Here is a 17,718-nt window from a genome sequence, read left to right as displayed (position 1 = left end):
TGTTTCTGATCACGCAGCTGTCTCATTTACTCTCCTCTCTCTGGCGGATAAACAAGTTCCTCGTACATGACATCTTAATACAGAGATTTTGAATGACAAAGATGAAGTCCAACAACTATTGATAGAGATTGATCATTTTTTCAAGGATAACGAGTCTTCAGTGAATTCCTCAATTGTTCTATGGGATGCTTTTAAAGGCACGATTAGGAGCCATATTATTCAAAAATATTCAAAACGTAATGCCGATATCAGAGGATCGCTACATTTTTGGGGGGATTAGATCAAATGTAAAGAGAGAATATATAGAAGCTCGAATTATAAGTCTCTCTTGCCGGACATTAAAAACTTGAAATACTCTTATAACTCCATTGTCCCTAAGAGAGCGCATATTGGCATACAGGCTCAAAAATCTAAACGCCTGTTGCTTCAAAATAGAGCAGGGTAGATGTGGGCTGCCACTTTAAATTATCAAAATACGAATGATAAATCCACTCAGATTTCCTATATTAATGACAACAATGGTGCTAATAAATTCCATTCTCAAGAAATGTTGCAAGTCTTTCTAGATTTTTATGAAAAACTCTATACCCCCAAGGATCAATGTGATTTATCCGTGTGTCAGCAATTCTTGTTCTCTTTTCCTACACATACTATTTTGCAGTCAGATATGATTGCTCTGGGGCAACCTATTGAGTCTGAGGAGATAATTCAAGCCATTCGTATGACTTGGTCGGGGAAGGCTCCAGGGCCTGATGGTTATCCTATTGCTTTTTACAAGACTTTCTCATCCTCTATAATATGTCTCAAGAGTTTTTGATAACTTTGTAATGTCGGGCAAAGTTTCAGGGTCAGCCACTGAGGCTACTATTGTCGTGATTCCGAAAGAAGGGAAAGATCATTCTGACCCTGAAAATTTCCGTCCAATCTCGCTTCTCAATATGGAAGCTAAGAATTTTGCTAAAATCCTGGCTAAGCGTTTAGAGGGACATATCCCTAGTCTTATCCATGGTTCTCAGACTGGCTTTGTAAAGGGAAGACTTGCTAGAGATAATATCCAAACGTTTTGTCAAATATTGGAGAAAGCAAAGTTATCTGTTTTCCCATCGGCTGCAATTGCTCTTGATGCCAAAAAGGCTTTGATAAAGTGTCTTGGCCCTATTTACAAGCAGGTCTCCAATCTCATAATTTAGGCGATTCCTTTATCAGCATGGTAATGTCCTTATCTGCGCAACCTAAAGCTAACATCAGAGTTAATCAGGCTACGTCCTCCTTTTTTTATCTATGCCAGGGTACTAGACAGGGGTGCCCGCTATCACTGCTTGTTTTTCTTTTGTATACAGACCCACTCCTTCGGTTACTCAATCTGAATGAAAATATCAAAGGCTTCCAATGTGGTCCGCATACAATTAAAATGGCTGCATATGCAGATGATCTTATCTTTTCTAAGGACATCGCTTTGGCCATTCCTGCAATCTCTAATACCATTAAAGAGTTTTCACAAGTTTCATGATATACTCTGAACAGAGATGAGACGGAAATGTTCCCTCTTAATGCGTTGTGTTTCCCTTCTCATATGGGTGAGGCTGTCTTTAAATGGCAGTCGACTCGAATTAAATACTTAGGAATTTGGTTTTGTAATATTCTTTTAGATACTATTTCCTATAATGAATCTCATATACTAGCGAAGGCTAAAGATCTCTTATCCTCCTGGTCTCTGAAATACATCTCCTGGTGGGGACGACTTCAAACGCTTAAGATGATGATAACCCCCATTATACATTTCTTATCCTCCATGCTGCCTGTGAAACTCTCCTCATTCTTTTTCCGTGAGATTTATTTACTTACATCAAAATTTTATGGAGTGATAAGCGTGCTAGAATTGCATATAAACATCTTAGAAAACCAGCTGTTTTGGGTGGATGTAATCTTCCAGATTGAAACTTGTATCAAATTGCCTTATTATCATCTCAGGGTGCTCTTTGGTTTTTATCGGATTCCCTCCATAACCCCCCATGGCTATATATTGAACGCGAGTTGTGTTTACCTCTTTCTACCCCTTCCTTTTTAACTGCTTCCAAATTAGTGCTACCCCATTCAAGCCGTATTATTTATGACACAATTAATGCTTTAAAATTCATTGATAAAAAAGTCTCCAAGCCCATTCATAAATGGAGATGGACTTCATTATGGTATAATCCTAAAATTGTTACTGATATTGATCCTGTTACAATAGCTTCCTGGGCTAATAGAGGTCTGACGTTGGTCAAACATCTTTATGATTCCAATCATGACCCTCTTCCCTTTTCTTCTTTAGCCCACACAGATAATCTCAATAATATGGATTTTTATACCTTTTTAAAATTAAAGGTTGCTCTTTCTAGAATTGCCCTTTCTAAAGAGTTGACTACTATTTCACTTTTGTCTATGTGGTCTCGTGCAGGTCATACTGCTTCGAAGATATACAAGTTTTTATCTGCGCCACTTCCCTCTCAGGCTACTATTACCAAAGATAAATGGTCCCATCATTTGGATAGTGATATTTTCAAACGTCTCTCACAAGAGTCATGGCAATTAATTGGAAAGGCTTCATTACAGAATAAAATTGCTCCTTCTCTTATGCAATCTAAATTATTTTCTATGAATCTCCTGCATTGGACACCTGCTCGCTTATACAAGATGAAACTAAGGGACAATGATCTTTGTTGGAATTGCAATTTGGTCTCAGGCACTCACCAACATATGTTTTTTGAATGCTCGTTGCTACGTTCCTTTTGGGATTTGATTTAGAAACATCTTTCACTAATCTTTGATAGTTCAGTGGAGCTCTCGTTCCCTACGATTGTATTGGGTCCGTGGGCTGCATGCACTCCTCTCCCCTTGGAAGATACTGATATGCAACTGTTTGATCTCCTCATAGCCATTGCTGTTAAAATTATTTTAACCGAGAGGAAATCCTTTAATCTCCTGTCCTATCATACTTGGTGGACCTGGGTATCGTTTCTTCGTGGGGCTCATACTTCTGTTGAAGAGAAACATAGTACTCCTTCCATCTCTAATAATATTTGGAGGTCTTTAGATAAGTATATGAAACTGTCCTCGCAAGGTTTGGTAGCCCAATACCCTTTTGTCTCTACTTCTTAATTTATTTTTTCCGCTGCAGCGGGTGCCCCCATCTATTAGTTATCAATTATTTATTTATCTATCTAATTATTTATCCAGCCAGTTACCTATCATTTTATTTATCTTTATATTGTCCCCTCTTTCTCTTCTCTCCTGCTTTCTCTGTTCTTCCTTCTTTCTATACTATCTTTCTCTCCTTTTCTCCTCCTCCTTCTAATATTTTTTGAAGCATGTGCAATACAGCTAATTTTTTGTTATCATTCTAATATGATTTTTTTATATTATAAACTCTGATTTAGTAGTATTTGTGATTTTGTTATTCTTCAGACATGAATTCTATATTATTGTATTTATTCTCCTAATTTTTTTTATTATTTATTGATTACTTTGTCCTGATGTATTGCATTTTATCATAATGGTATGAATTCTTACTTTTTAAAAATAATGAAGATATTGGACAAAAAAAGAAGAAATATTGGCAAAGTCAATAGCTCTACCTAAACACTTATAAGGTCCCCCAATTCATAGCCGATAGGTCTCGCCTTTGGGACATTATAAGTGTTTAGTTATCCAGAACAATATCCTTGATTAAACAACATCAAGTGTTGAATGGCTAAACATTTATAAGGTCCGAAAAGCGAGACCTATTAGCTATGCCAATGCTTGTTTATTGAGCCATTGGCAATAGCAATCAGAGAGAATATCTATATCCGCCCACCGCTCCCACAGATGGGGAAGATAAAGCTATATGCTGATGATATTATGCTACTTCTTGACAGTATTAAGAGTACTCAGGAAAAGGTTTTTGAAATGTTTGCACAGTATGAGAAGTTGGAAGGCTATAAAATCAATAGAAAGAAAACTTATAATAATAATATGTGACTGTAACACAGATATAATACATCCAGATATAGCCTTGTGTGTTAATTCGCAGCCGAAAAGATACCGGGGCATTAGATACTCATCATGGATTCAGGATTTATTATGATCTTAATTTTCGCCCGTTATTTTTAGATATACAAGATCTATTTTCAATTTGGATCTCTCTTCCTTTGACAATCCATAAGAGCGTCTCCTTGATCAAAATGCCGATTCTGCCTCTATTTAATTTTCTCTTCTCTGCTGTCCCATGCCTTTTGACCACATCATTCTCTAGAACGATGGAGTCTGTTTATATCATTTATTTGACAAAAACAAAATAGCCAGAGCATCACTGAGCACTTTATATGAAGTGGGAGAAATAGGTGGGTTGGCCCTTCCCAATGTTAAGGAATATTATTTCGCCTATATTCGACAGTACATGTCCAGATTTAATGTAAAGCTTCACAATGGTATTTTGAAGAATTATTTTATGCAGCTAATTTTTAAAGAATATGACATACAGAATGTGTTAAAATGAGTAAAATCACCTAAAAGGTGCGTTACAAGAGTCTGAAGAGGTTTCTTTGGGAGAGGGTTTTCCATATCAATGCAGTTACACCCATGTCATAATTAGTGATGGTGTCTGGTGTTAATCTGGCACCCGATATCGTCCAAAAGTGGGCGAAAGCAGAGTTTAAGAAGCTAGTGGATTTTTTTATCTGGAGAGAGAATGCTAAATATGTCAGATATTTGTGAGTTAGTTCAAGGCTGTTTTCTGTGACTTGGGGCCAGATGTATGAAGCTCAAATGGGTTCGCAAACGCCGAAATTTCGGCGTTTGCGAACTCATTTGAGCAAAATGATATGTATGTAGCAAATTTCAGTGCAAAATAAGGAATCGCAAATTTGCGAATCCTTATTTTGCGATTGCATTTAAGGAATCGCAAAGTTTGCGATTCATTAAATGCAATGTATGAAGCAAAAAAAAGTGCTAATTGTCCTTAAGGGATCGCAAATTACCACCAACTTCAAGTTGGTGGTAATTTGCAGATTTCTTGAAAAATGCCAATTTTTGCTTTTTTTAAAGTGCCATGTGATGCACATACACGCCCTTAGGGCATGTACGTACACCACATGTGCACCCATGATTATTTCAGGGGTGGAACAGGGTGTCCTTTGGACACCCCTGCACCCTTGAAATTATTCTCAATTTGCGATTCGCAAATTGCGAATCGCAAATTGAGAATAATTTCACATTCATTCCTATGGGCCTCCTGGCCCACAGAAATGAATGGGAAATGATTCCTTAGTTGCGACTAGCAATTTGCTAATTGCAATTAAGGAATTTTAAGAAATCGCTAAAAATTTGAGAATTTCTACATACATACATACCATTTTGCAATTCTCAAATAGCGATTCCTTAAAAATCGCTATTTGAGAATCGCAAAAGTGTATCTTGATACATCTGGCCCTTGGTTCCTACATAATGTTGAATAAACAATTTTGCAATTTAGATTCCAGTCCGATAAGTTATGGTCAAAAAGTGGTTTCCGGGGGGGGCGTGGCTAGCAGCCGATCATGGCGGCAGCATAAGGGACGAGCTCCGCGGCTGAAGCGGCCTCTTCGTCGATCCGACACAAAATCCGTCACTTCTACAAGCCCTACAGGCAGGTACCAGAACCCAGGACCGGGTGGAGTAAGCAGCGACAAGCGGCGACAAGATCCGATGTCCGCTGCCCGAGATACATCGAAGCCTCGGATCGGCCTGCCACAACCTCTTGAGCCGGGACCTCCCCTGGCTGTCGACCCAGCAGGAAGTGCACGCTGACCGGTGGATCCAGACCGGAAGTGCCCATGAGGCAGAGGAGCCGATAGACCGAGTACGTCCTGGAGAGTCGGATGCAGAGATCCGCACGGACCAAGGGAGTGGCGATTAGCGAAGTGGTCTCTGGCACCACGACCGACTCTGCGATCGTCACCAGCAGCACCGAGAGTCCAGGAGACGGGATCGAAGTGGGCATCCGCCATCTTTTTGATCGGAGTCGTCGCTACGCATCTGGCGACAATCGGCGCTTCTCGCCTCCCGGAGGACGCCGCTGAGACCTAATCTTTGCCACACCGGACTGGACAAGGGGTCCACACCGCTTCTCACATCCTGGAACGTAGGGGCACAAGGAGCACGACTTTTAGCGGCATGGCGGGGAAAGGCCCCAAGGGCGGCGTCACACAGACCCGTATTGACCGATTTACCTCCGACAAGCCTACCGTCTCCCCAGCGGGGAAGGAGCAAGGTGGCAAGGCGGCCGACTCTCCAGGAGGAAAGAAAGCGACACTAGACGACGTCATGCTCGCACTGGCCCAACTGCAAACGACCGTTGGCGGAATCTCCACAGATGTCACCCTACTTAGAGCGGACCTCCACAAAATGTCGGAGAAAGTTAAGAGCATGGAGGTGGTCACAAAATCCCTTGTAGAGGACGTTTCAGAACTTCAACGAGAAATGGGGAAGATGGCGCAGGACAATAGAATGCTCCGGGAGAAGCTGGATGAGCAGGAGGGGCGTTCTAGGCGAAACAACATCCGCATTATAGGGGTGCCGGAATCGGAAGGCGTAAAAGCTATGGATCTCTTCGTAGAGAGCCTGATAACGAATGAACTAAAGCCGAAGGGACTGTCCAACTTTTTTACAGTGGAAAGGGCCCATCGAGTCCCGGGAGGTCAACCGAAACCGGGGGCTACCCCACGACCCATAGTGGCACGCTTGTTTAATTTCCGCGACCGGGACGCAATCTTGCAGGCAGCCAGAACCTCCCCTCCTCTCAAGATTCAAAACGCCACCGTTGCCATTTTCCCCGACTACACAGCGGAAGTCGCCCGTCGGCGGCGATCGTTCTTCGAGGTGAAAAAAGAACTGAGGTCCAGAGAACTGCCTTATTCAATGCTCTTTCCTGCGAGACTGCGGGTGGTGGCGGCGAACAAAACGTGGTTCTTCGACAACCCTGAAAACGTACAGGAGTGGCTCGAGGGATGGAGACCGGGTCAGAACCACAGACGGACAAATCGTTTCAAGAAAGATCGAACTGGAGGCCAACGCCAGGACTCCCAGGCTTCGGGAGGGGGACCGGACAACAGTGACTCTTTGGGAGCGGAAGGTGGCAGGGAAGAGTTTGAGGAACAATGACCATCTGGACAACTTTCGTATTTGTTTTGGTAATGAGACTTTAATGCTGCACAAGCGCTTCCCGCCATTGGACACTGGGTGAAGGGCCTCCGAGGGTGTGAATGAGAGACTGCCGGCTGCGGAGAGTCCCTCACCCCAACGCGCAAGTACACTGTTTGGGGGATGGGGTATGCACTCTGCTCAGTTGGGGGGGCGGGCAGTTCTGAGTCCGTGCAGCAGGGGGGCAGGGAGGGGGGGGGACCAGGAGTTGGGTAAGTTTGCACTGCGGGACTTTTTGGTCCTGCAGGTTCATGTTCTAAGCACACATATGTTTCTAGGCGTGTTTTACGTAACTGAAAGCATCTGGTCTATTCGGGGCACTGGGGGAATGAACTGTGAGATACAGTCACGCCTGCCCTATACCTGCCTCTACTTGCCACCTCACCAACGGCGAGGGGGCTTCATGGCAGATCACTGTTTCTCTTATGGCTGCAACGGATAGTCACACCACAGCAAACCCACTGCTTGTCATGTCTTGGAACGTCAGAGGTCTAGGGGATAAGATTAAGCGGGGGCTGGTGCTGCAGGGGATAAGGAGACGGGGGCCGGCTCTCATTCTCCTACAGGAGACACACTTGACAGGGGCGGCCACAAAGGCCCTAGATAGGAGAGGCTATCACATGATAGTACATGCTGAGTTTACTTCGGGGTCCCGTGGCACGGGTATCCTGCAGAAGAAATCGTCCCAATTTATTGTAAAGTCTACAGCAACCGATGCTCATGGCCGATTTGCGGCAGTTCATGGCCAGTGGGAGGGGAAACTTCTAAACGTGGTTTCTGTTTACATACCACCAGCGCTACATTCTGAGGCTTTGCCAGATCTTGGCAAATTCTTGTTGACCCTCCCTGATGGAGACCTGATCATAGGTGGGGACTTTAACATGGCACTCACGACCACTTTAGACCGTTTCCCCCCACGCACACACACAGAAGGGCCCAACAGGCTCCAGACGTTTCTGATTGCACAGGGGTTGGTGGACATATGGCGTACACTACACCCTACTCAGCAGCAATACACGTACTACTCGGCCACACACAACAGCCTCTCTAGGATAGATATTTTTTCGTTTTGATTAACGGACCTCTTACTGTAGCCGAGACAAGTATTCAGCCACGGGGTGTCTCAGATCACTCACCACTCACTCTGACGATCACCACCACGTCCACGAAGCGACAAAGGTTATTTCCGATCTTCCCTGGCTATCTAAAAATTCCCTAGATCAATAAAGACCTGAAGAAGGCAACTCGGCTCTACTTCGAGGAAAACCAGTCCTCGGTGGACTCCCCCTCTACACTATGGGAAGCGTACAAGACAGTGTTCAGGGGTCAGGCCATAGCCGTAATTGCGAAAAATAAAAAGGCGCACAGAAGAGAGGCCTTAGACATAGAATTGGGCCTCGAGAGGGCCAACACAGCTCATATGGCTAATCCCTCGGATGACACTCTCCATGATCTCCAAATCCATCAGCGTCGCCTCACTGACCACCTGTGAAGGATCACGGTGTCGGACATTGCGGCAACGCGCCATAGGGTCTATGACATCGGGGACAAGGCCAGTAAACTGTTGGCATGGTTGGACAAGAGGCAGGGGGGAGGAAAGACCATCCTACAACTTACTGACCCACATGGCAACAACCACACCCGCCCCGACGAGATAGTGGAAGTCCTCGCGGATTATTTTACCGAGGTGTATACCCCAGAGACGGTGGTGGGAGAAGATGAGGTCCGGATTGCCCTTGAGCACGTTCCCCTGCCGGAATTAACGGCAGAGGCGTCAAAAGACATAGATGCGCCCCTGACGGTGGAGGAGATTCAGTTGGCTATCGGCGCCCTTCATCCGGGCAAGGCTATGGGCCCCAACGGGATCCCCATTGAATGGCTTAAACTTATGTCGGAGTCCCTGAGCACACCCCTACTTAACATGTACGAAGAATCTAGAGTGAAGGGCACACTGCCGCCGGATCAACGGATGGCAACTATCGTAGCAATACCGAAACCTGGTAAACTCCCCAGCGAATGCTCGTCTTATAGACCCATTTCCCTGCTGAACCCAGAGGCCAAAATTATAGCTAAGGTGTTGGCGAGCAGGCTCCTGCCGTGTTTACCCCAATTGATCCACCCGGACCAATCCGGCTTCATGCCACATCGTAGCACTGCTTTAAATCTCCGCAGGGTACATGGTGTAGTGGCACGAGTCCCACTGCTAAGGGAACCGGCCGCGATCCTTTCACTGGACGCCAAGATGGCGTTCGACATGGTGGAGTGGAACTATCTCTTTGCAGTGCTAGCACGTATGGGTTTTGGCCCGGTGTTCATTTCATGGATGCGCCTGCTATACAGAGACCCCATAGCCAAAGTGGTAGCCAATGGCCACATTTCCAGAACCATATCCCTAGGCCGAGGCACGCAACAGGGGTGCCCGCTTTCACCCCTTCTCTTCGCTTTGGTTTTGGAACCGCTGGCGGTTACGATTCGCACCACGCAACTCCTAAAAGGAATTCAATGGACCCCGCAATGGGAGGACAGAGTGTCCCTCTACGCGGACGACATGCTGATCTATCTTACAGACCTCGGAGAGAGCCTCCCTAACCTCCTGGCTCTCTGTACGGCACATGGGCGAATCTCGGGATACACCATTAATTGGGCTAAGTCCATAATTTTCGAGCTACGGGGACCACTTCCGCCACTCCCGGACTCCTGCCCGTTAGAACTAGCACCACGTCATTCAAATATCTTGGGATTCATATCACCCGGGACGAGGCCGAATTCGCACGACGGAACTTGCAGCCTCCCTTAGTCCGTCTCCGTGGTGATGTACAACATTGGAAAGAACTCCCCCTAACACTACTAGGACGGGCAGCGCTCTTTAAAATGATGGCTCTGCCGTGCTTCCTGTACGTCCTTGAAAATGCTCCGCATTTGGTGCCGGATGGCTACCTCCAGAAAATAACGGCACAGATTTCAGGCCTGCTATGGGACAACCAGCCAGCCCGAATCTCACACGCTAAATTGAACCGGGGGTGGTATGACGGGGGCATCGCGCTACCCAACATGCAGCTGTACTACTGGGCGGCTCAGCTCAAAATCATTAATCAGTGGTTACACGCCCCGCAAGAGGATCCAGCATTCAGGGCAGACAGGGCGCAACTGGGTACGAACAGTTTACTGGCCCCACTGTACCACCGGGGTGTGGCGGCGAAACTTACTGGGCCTACGAAACACACAGTTCGAGTATGGTACAAGGCACAGGCAAAGTTGAAATGGGATGGGATCGTCACGAAGCTCACACCTCTGTGGGACGCGAAGGCGTTGGGCCACCTGCGGCGCTCCAAGGGCTTCACGCAGTGGGACAACATCGGCATCTCCACAGTGGGGGACATGTGGACGAGGGAGGGAGTAATCTCCTTTGCGACTCTGCAGGAGCAATATGAGCTGGGGGACACAGAGCTGTACAGGTACATTCAGGTCAGACATGCACTACAAGCTGCGATCCCGCCCGACACATCCCCACCCGAATCCTCCCCGCTGGAGGACCGTCTACTCACTGACTACTTGCAGGAAGGGGCGACATCGATGACATACCGCAAATTGGTTAACAATATGCCTGATCCACTGGGGAAACTGAAAGACAAATGCATGCTGGAGGTGGGTGATCTAGACGAAACCGAGTGGAACGCAGCCATGGCATCCCCACGTGAAGCAGGCATATCTTCCAAATTCCGCCTGGGGCAGTTAAAAATTCTACACAGGATTTACTACACTCGCACGACGCTACACAAACTGCACAGGGCTGATCATCCGTACTGTCTTAGAGGTTGCGGAGCGGAAGGCTCTTTCCTGCACACGGTTTGGGAATGTCCACTGATTGTGAGTTACTGGCAACGGGTATTACGCACCATGGCCCAAGCACTACACACCTCCCTCACTCTAGACTCACGACTGTGCCTGTTGAATATCTGGGGGCCGTCCGACCTCACCTTTTACGCAAGAACTTGGGTTATGGTGGGGATGGTGACAGCGAAACGAGATATAGCCCTGAAATGGGGGTCGGCTGAACTCCCCACACTAGCCCAGAGGATCCGCAACATGTCAAGTCAAGTCAAGTCAAGTCAAAGGATTTATATAGCGCACTACATACCCAGAGGGTCTCAAGGCGCTTAAGAGGGGGTGGGGAGTTACTTGTCAAATATCCACGTTTTAAGTTGCTTTCTGAATGCTAGGTGGTTCTGGGTAAGGCGAAGGTAAGTGGGAAGAGAGTTCCAGGTTTTAGCTGCCAGGTAGGAGAAGGATCTACCTCCCATGGTGGTCTTGTTGATGCGAGGTACAGTGGCAAGGGCTTGGTTGGAAGATCGAAGCTGGCGGGAGGGGGTGTAGAAGGACAGTCGTGTGTTGAGGCATTCTGGTCCGATTTCGTAGAATGCTTTGTGTGCGTGGGTTAGGAGCCGGAAAGTGATCCTCTTATTGACGGGAAGCCAGTGGAGGTTTTTCAGGTGACCAGAGATATGTTCTTTACGCGGGATGTCTAATATGAGCCTGGCAGAGGAGTTTTGGATTCGTTGGAGTTTTTTCTGGAGTTTAGCGGTAGTCCCGGCGTATAGGGTGTTTCCGTAGTCCAGGCGGCTCGTGACCAGTGCGTGGGTGACCGTTTTCCTAGTTTCGGTGGGGATCCAACAAAATGTTTTTTTGAGCATGCGAAGAATGTTGAAGCAGGATGAGGAGACGGCGTTGACTTGTCTGTTCATTGAAAGTGAGGAATCCAGGATGACGCCCAGGTTCCGTGCGTGGTCTGTCGGGATGGGTGCTTTTCCAAGGGCTTCTGGCCACCAAGAGTCGTCCCATGCGGATGGGGAGGAACCTAAGATGAGGACTTCTGTTTTATCAGAGTTCAGTTTCAGACGGCTGTGATTCATCCATTCGGCTACTTCTTTCATTCCTTTATGTAGGTTGGTTTTGGCGGTGCTAGGGTCATTGGTGAGTGATAGGATCAGTTGAGTGTCATCCGCGTAGGAGATGATGTTTAGGTTGTGTTGGCGGGCGATGGCCGCGAGGGGGCTCATGTATACGTTGAAAAGGGTGGGGCTGAGTGAAGATCCTTGTGGTACGCCGCAGATGACTTCAGTGGCCTCTGACTTGAATGGTGGGAGGCGGACTTTCTGGGTTCTTCCGGTGAGGAACGAGGTGATCCATTCCAGTGCTTTTCCTTGGATTCCGATGTTTCTGAGTCGCTGTAGAAGGGTGCTATGGCAGACTGTGTCAAAGGCTGCGGAGAGGTCGAGGAGGATGAGGGCGACTGTGTCTCCATTGTCCAGTAGGGTTCGAATGTCGTCTGTTGCTGCAATGAGGGCGGTCTCCGTGCTGTGTTTTGCTCGGAAGCCGGACTGTGAGGAGTCGAGGGATTTGTTGGCTTCGAGGAAGGCGGCGAGCTGGTTGTTGACAGCTTTCTCGATGACTTTGGCCGGGAATGGAAGGAGCGAGATAGGGCGGTAGTTTTTGAGTTCGGTGGGGTCAGCTGTGGGTTTCTTCAGGAGGGCGCAGAGTTCAGCGTGTTTCCAGCTTTCCGGGAAGGTGGCGGATTTGAAGGAGCAGTTGATGACGTCTCGGAGGTGCGGTGCTATGATGGAGTCTGCTTTGTTGAAGATGTGGTGAGGGCATGGGTCTGTGGGGGAACCTGAGTGGATGGAGTTCATCAGGCGGATGGTATCCTCAGTGGAGATTGTGTTCCAGTCATTAAGGATGTTTGAGGGGGGTGAAGGTCCAGCAGATGGTTGGGTGGGTTGGTCTCCGGGTTGGTTGTTGAAGCTGTTGTGGATGTCTGCAATGTTGTTGTGGAAGAATGAGGCTAGGGAGTCGCAGAGGGCTTGAGAGGGGGTGATGTCGTTAGAGTTGGCCGAGGGATTGGTAAATTCCTTAACGATGTTGAAAAGTTCCTTGCTGTTGTGGGCGTTGTTATCTAGTCGTTCCTTGAAGGCGGTTTTCTTGGCCTTTCGGATCAGTTGATGGTGTATGCGGGTGGCGTTTTTGAAGGCGTCCTTGGTGCTGGTGGTTGGGTCTTTTTTCCAGGCCTTCTCAAGGGAGCGGCAGAGTTTCTTGGATTTCTTAAGATCATCGTTGAACCATGAGGCCTTCTTGCTGCCAAGTTTGCTTTGTCGTTTTTTCAGTGGTGCTAGGATGTCGGCGCTGTTGGATAGCCAAAGGGTGAGGTTGGTGGCGGCTTGGTCGGGGTTTGATGAATGGGCTGGGGGGTTTAGCAGAAGCGATGAGGAGATCTGGTCGATGGTGATTTTGTTCCAGTTTCTTTGAAGAGTTGGTTGGGGGTGGTTGTTGGGTTTGGGCTTGTTGTAGGTGAAGTGAACGCAGCTGTGGTCAGTCCAAAGGAGCTTCGTGGTGTGGCTGAAGGAGACATGATTGCTGGAGGTGAAGATAGGGTCGAGGGTGTGACCTGCGATGTGGGTGGGGGAAGTGACCAGTTGTTTAAGTCCGAGGTTGGCGAGGTTGTCCAGCAGGGTGGTGGAGTTGCGGTCGTTGTTCTTTTCAAGGTGAAAGTTGAGGTCTCCTAGAAGGATGTAATCTTTGGAGGGGAGCGCGTGTGGAGTGATGAAGTCCGTGATGTCCTCACTAAATTGTGCGCGGGGTCCTGGAGGCCTGTAAAGGAGGGTGCCTCTGAGTGTGGTCTTGGGGTCGATGTGGAAGGTGTTCAGAGTTGGCGAGGTTGACGTCAGAGCTGGTTGAGATATGGATGGATTTCTTATGGACGATAGCGATTCCTCCTCCTGTGTGGCCGGTACGGTCCTTGCGTATGATCTTATAATCTTCTGGGATGGCAATGGTGATGTCTGGGGCGGAGGAGGCGTTCATCCATGTTTCAGTAAGGAAGGCGACGTCCGGAGAGATGGTGTCTAGTAGATTCCATAGGTCAATGGCGTGCCTGTGGACCGATCGGGTGTTGAGCAAGATGCATTGTAGGTGGTTGGTGTCGGGAATCTGAGGTGTGATCGTAGCGGAGTGGTTGACGTTGCAGAGGAATTTGCAGGAGTAGCATGAGAAAGGTCCATGGGTGTGTCCAGGAGCGGCTTGGACGCAGTTTGGGGAACGGCCGGGGTTAAGGGCTAGGAGGGTGGTGGCATCGTAGGTAATGCGGGAGGGCTGGGCAATGCGAGGGCCAGGGGGTCTGGCGCTGGGCGCGGTCCAGGCGCGGACAGGCGTAGACGGGCTTACCTTTGGCGCACCTTCTGCGCGGATTGGGCGCAGTCGCTGCGCGTGAACGCTGCGCGCGGGAACTACTGTCATATATGGATAGTGGAGGGGGAGGGGCGAGGGCGGCTCAGCTGGGAGGCGGGGCGGGCTCAGGAAGCACAACAACAACAACAGGGACAAAATGGAGGGGGGAGCAGAGCAGGGCGCCGGGGGATATCGCGCAAACAAACCAACTACAATACAGAAATGGTACAAGCAAGCGAGGCAAACACAATTTAACTTGCAGGCGAAAAACAATGGCACAGTTATATGCAATGCAGCACAGCTTCTACGATACCGCTTCTCGGCAGAGAGACAGGGGAGCGAACCACTCAGGGCAGAGGCGATGAGGGATCACAGCGCTACAAGGTCCGGGGGGGCGGCCCTGGAACTCCTATAGGGGGATTTATGTGAACCACTGGAAGAGGATGATCTCGCGGGATCTGAGAGTGATGAGGACCTCTGATTGGGTGTGTGGATGACTGCTGGGTGATGTACACGGGAGCGGGCGGGACTTGCATTAAGAAAATGGTATGGGGGGGGAATAGGGCAGGGGGTCTAGGAACAACTGATTGGCCCCTTTGTAGATGGACTGTGATGCGGGATACTGTTGAAACTACCTCATGTACGTGCCGAACTATGTGTGCTCTGTTTACTGTTTAAGTTTCTTAAAGGCAAAACACAGACAAAAGACGAAAAACGAAAAAAAAACAAAAAATGCAAACTGTATTTTCACGATACATGTATATTCCTTTTCATCATGTCACCAAGATGGCTGGACTCACATCAGGACCTCGAGGGTTGATACATCTTCTATCTTTTCACGTTACTATGTAGTCTCAGAAGACCCTACGAATGTATATGGATATGTGACTGATGATGATGTTGATGCTATCTCTGTTTTGCACCAAAAATAAAAATGTTAAAAAAAAAAAAAGTGGTTTCTGCGCTTCTTGAAGGTTGCAAACATAAAAGTCCTAGGAAGTGGAAAAGATTGTTAGCCTCTACTAAGGGTCCCGATCTCACCCACAAAGCAATTAAAATGGGAAAAATACGACGGATTAGAACTAACAACAAGGATGTGTGGACAAAGATAATATACTCAATTTTCCTGTTTTGAGAGGAGCCAATTGTAGTTTAATGTTATTTTTTTAGTGATTGGATTCTATATAGAACCCCTCAATTTTTTGCACAAGTCCACCCTTTTTGTCGGGTCACTACTTTCGATTTACTACTGGGACAGCTGCCGATTGGGTGCATGTAATGGGCCTGTGTCCTAATATTCATGAATATTGGCATGAAATATTTCAGTTTTTGGAGACAGAATGGCGAGTTAAATAGCTCCCAGCATCTGTTGGAAAGTCTTGGGGTATGAGCCTGCTCCCAGTCTATCCAATAAACGGACAAAATGATTATAAGTAGCAATGGCAGGGGCCAGATCCTTTCTACTTCAAAAGTGGTGGGCACAGTTGGTCCCCACAATGGGAGAATGGCTGCGAAAAATGAAATATGTTACAAATAATGAACGGTTTTGTACAATGTGTAATGGGGGATTAAGAAGTTCGATAAACTCTGGGGGCGGTTTCTGATCGCAAATGGGGCGTCAGTATAGAAGTTTGGTTCAGGTTTTATTGCCTCATTGTACACTCAGATCTTTATGCATTTTTGACTCCTTATTTAGAAAGGAAGCTGTCTGGATTTATATATTTTTTGTTTGCATCTTAAGTGGAGTTTTTATGAATTGCCGTTTTTTATTGATCTTATATTTATTCTGCTATGAAATGTGTTTTACAGGCATAATTATTGTTGGTGCTTGATTGTACTGGTGAATCTGCATTGCAATTTATTGGATCTCAATAAAAAAACACTTTAAAAAGGGTTTGTACTCTGCCACTGCTTGCCAATCGTTGGCTTCCCTGTCACTCATTTGCCTGCTTTTTATCCACATCTTAGCTTGCCAGTCTTGTTTGTCCCGCCCATGGAGCACAGCTTCTTTACGATCCTTTTGATTTGCTTCCTCCCATGCTTCCACTGCTTGCTTTTCAAGCTTTTGTTTAGGTTATCCACTCAATGGAAGTGCATTTCTTTTTCAGCTGTCTCCCTCATGAGCTCCTCTCTGCCTCATGTACTTATCTCCCTTGCAACATGTGTTCCGGTCTGTTGCCTATGTGCTTCTCCCCATCCCCTTTGTTGTGCTCACTCTTGTGCCCTCATCCATTACTTTCTTGCCCGTGTGTTTTTACTCCGCATGTTCCATATTGCTCTCTCACCCAATGCTCCTCCTTTCCACCTCGCCCTCTGTGTTGCTTCTCTTTCCTGTTCTGCGTTTTGCGTCCCCTACCCACGCCCTACTTCCTTGTTACCAGTTGCCACTTCTGCCCTTTGTGTTGCTTTAGCATCAGGATACACATTGGCTAAAAAAGCCAATGGGTCTCAAGAAAAGCAAATGGGTCCCAAAGCTGGCTTTGCCATTGCTTCTTTCACATAGTTCTTTCTTCCTCTCACTTTTTTGTCTCCCTTCACACTTTCCTCTCTCCCCCCTACAGAATCTGCTCTTGGTGGATCTTGGCTACATGGCCCCTAGTCGGGCCCAGGAGGTCACGGACCATGGCTGGGCCTGGGTGGTGCTGCTGGCAGTCGTGCTGTCCCAGGGAATGACTCTTGGTTTCCCATCATGTATTGGTGTTTTCTACAAGGACATCCAGGCCTCCTTCCAGGCCAGCGACAGCGACACATCATGGTTCCCATCCATTGTGACAGCAATGCTGCACGCAGGGGGTAAGACAGCAGACTGGAGAGACTTTCTTTTTGGGTCGAGCCTGGGCAGCGCATGCAGTGCTCTGCAAGGCATGCTGTATTCAAGTATGGACTTGTCGCTCCGCCCACTCTACGCCCATATTTTTCATTGGCTTGTGCCATTGTCCTTTTGTAATTGATGGCTTCTGATTCGATATTAGGCTAGCTAGTCTCTCCTTAGTACCGCCTTGCCTTCATTTGTAACCTCCAATGAGGACTGGCCCTTTTACTTTTGTTGTTTCACATATGTCTTATTTAGTCTGAAATCCCTATTTTCTTTATTGAGTTTCTCCTACTGCTAGCATGATATGCTTTCCTGCAACATTCAGCGCGCCATGCGTGCTTTAACTTTCCATGTAACGGGGGACAATGACGGCCGCTTCTGTGAAATTAAATAGGTCTCGTTTTTACATGAATTTGAGCTATTGGTATTGTAAATGACAATGCCTTTTATTTATGTGTTGATTATCAAAACTGATAAATGAAAGG

The 17,718-nt window shown here is 47.2% G+C and overlaps 1 protein-coding gene across 3 annotated transcripts in view; it reads left to right on the top strand.

Annotated features, from left to right (window-relative positions):
• The window catches only part of LOC147702137 (monocarboxylate transporter 6-like), a 450,160-nt gene that overhangs the window by 197,108 nt on the left and 235,334 nt on the right, over positions 1-17,718 (top strand). For all 3 annotated transcript variants that reach the window (XM_086930782.1, XM_086930785.1, XM_086930783.1), the window contains exon 2: positions 16,980-17,211. In XM_086930782.1, coding sequence (XP_086786908.1) covers positions 16,980-17,211 — 232 coding nt within the window. The remainder of the gene's footprint in view (positions 1-16,979; positions 17,212-17,718) is intronic.

Source organism: Lissotriton vulgaris, chromosome 7 (assembly GCF_964263255.1).
Source record: "Lissotriton vulgaris chromosome 7, aLisVul1.2, whole genome shotgun sequence".
In the NCBI taxonomy this organism is placed as follows: domain Eukaryota; kingdom Metazoa; phylum Chordata; class Amphibia; order Caudata; family Salamandridae; genus Lissotriton; species Lissotriton vulgaris.
The sequence above is the reverse complement of the archived record's forward strand: the minus strand, read 5'-3'. Positions and strand labels throughout refer to the sequence as shown.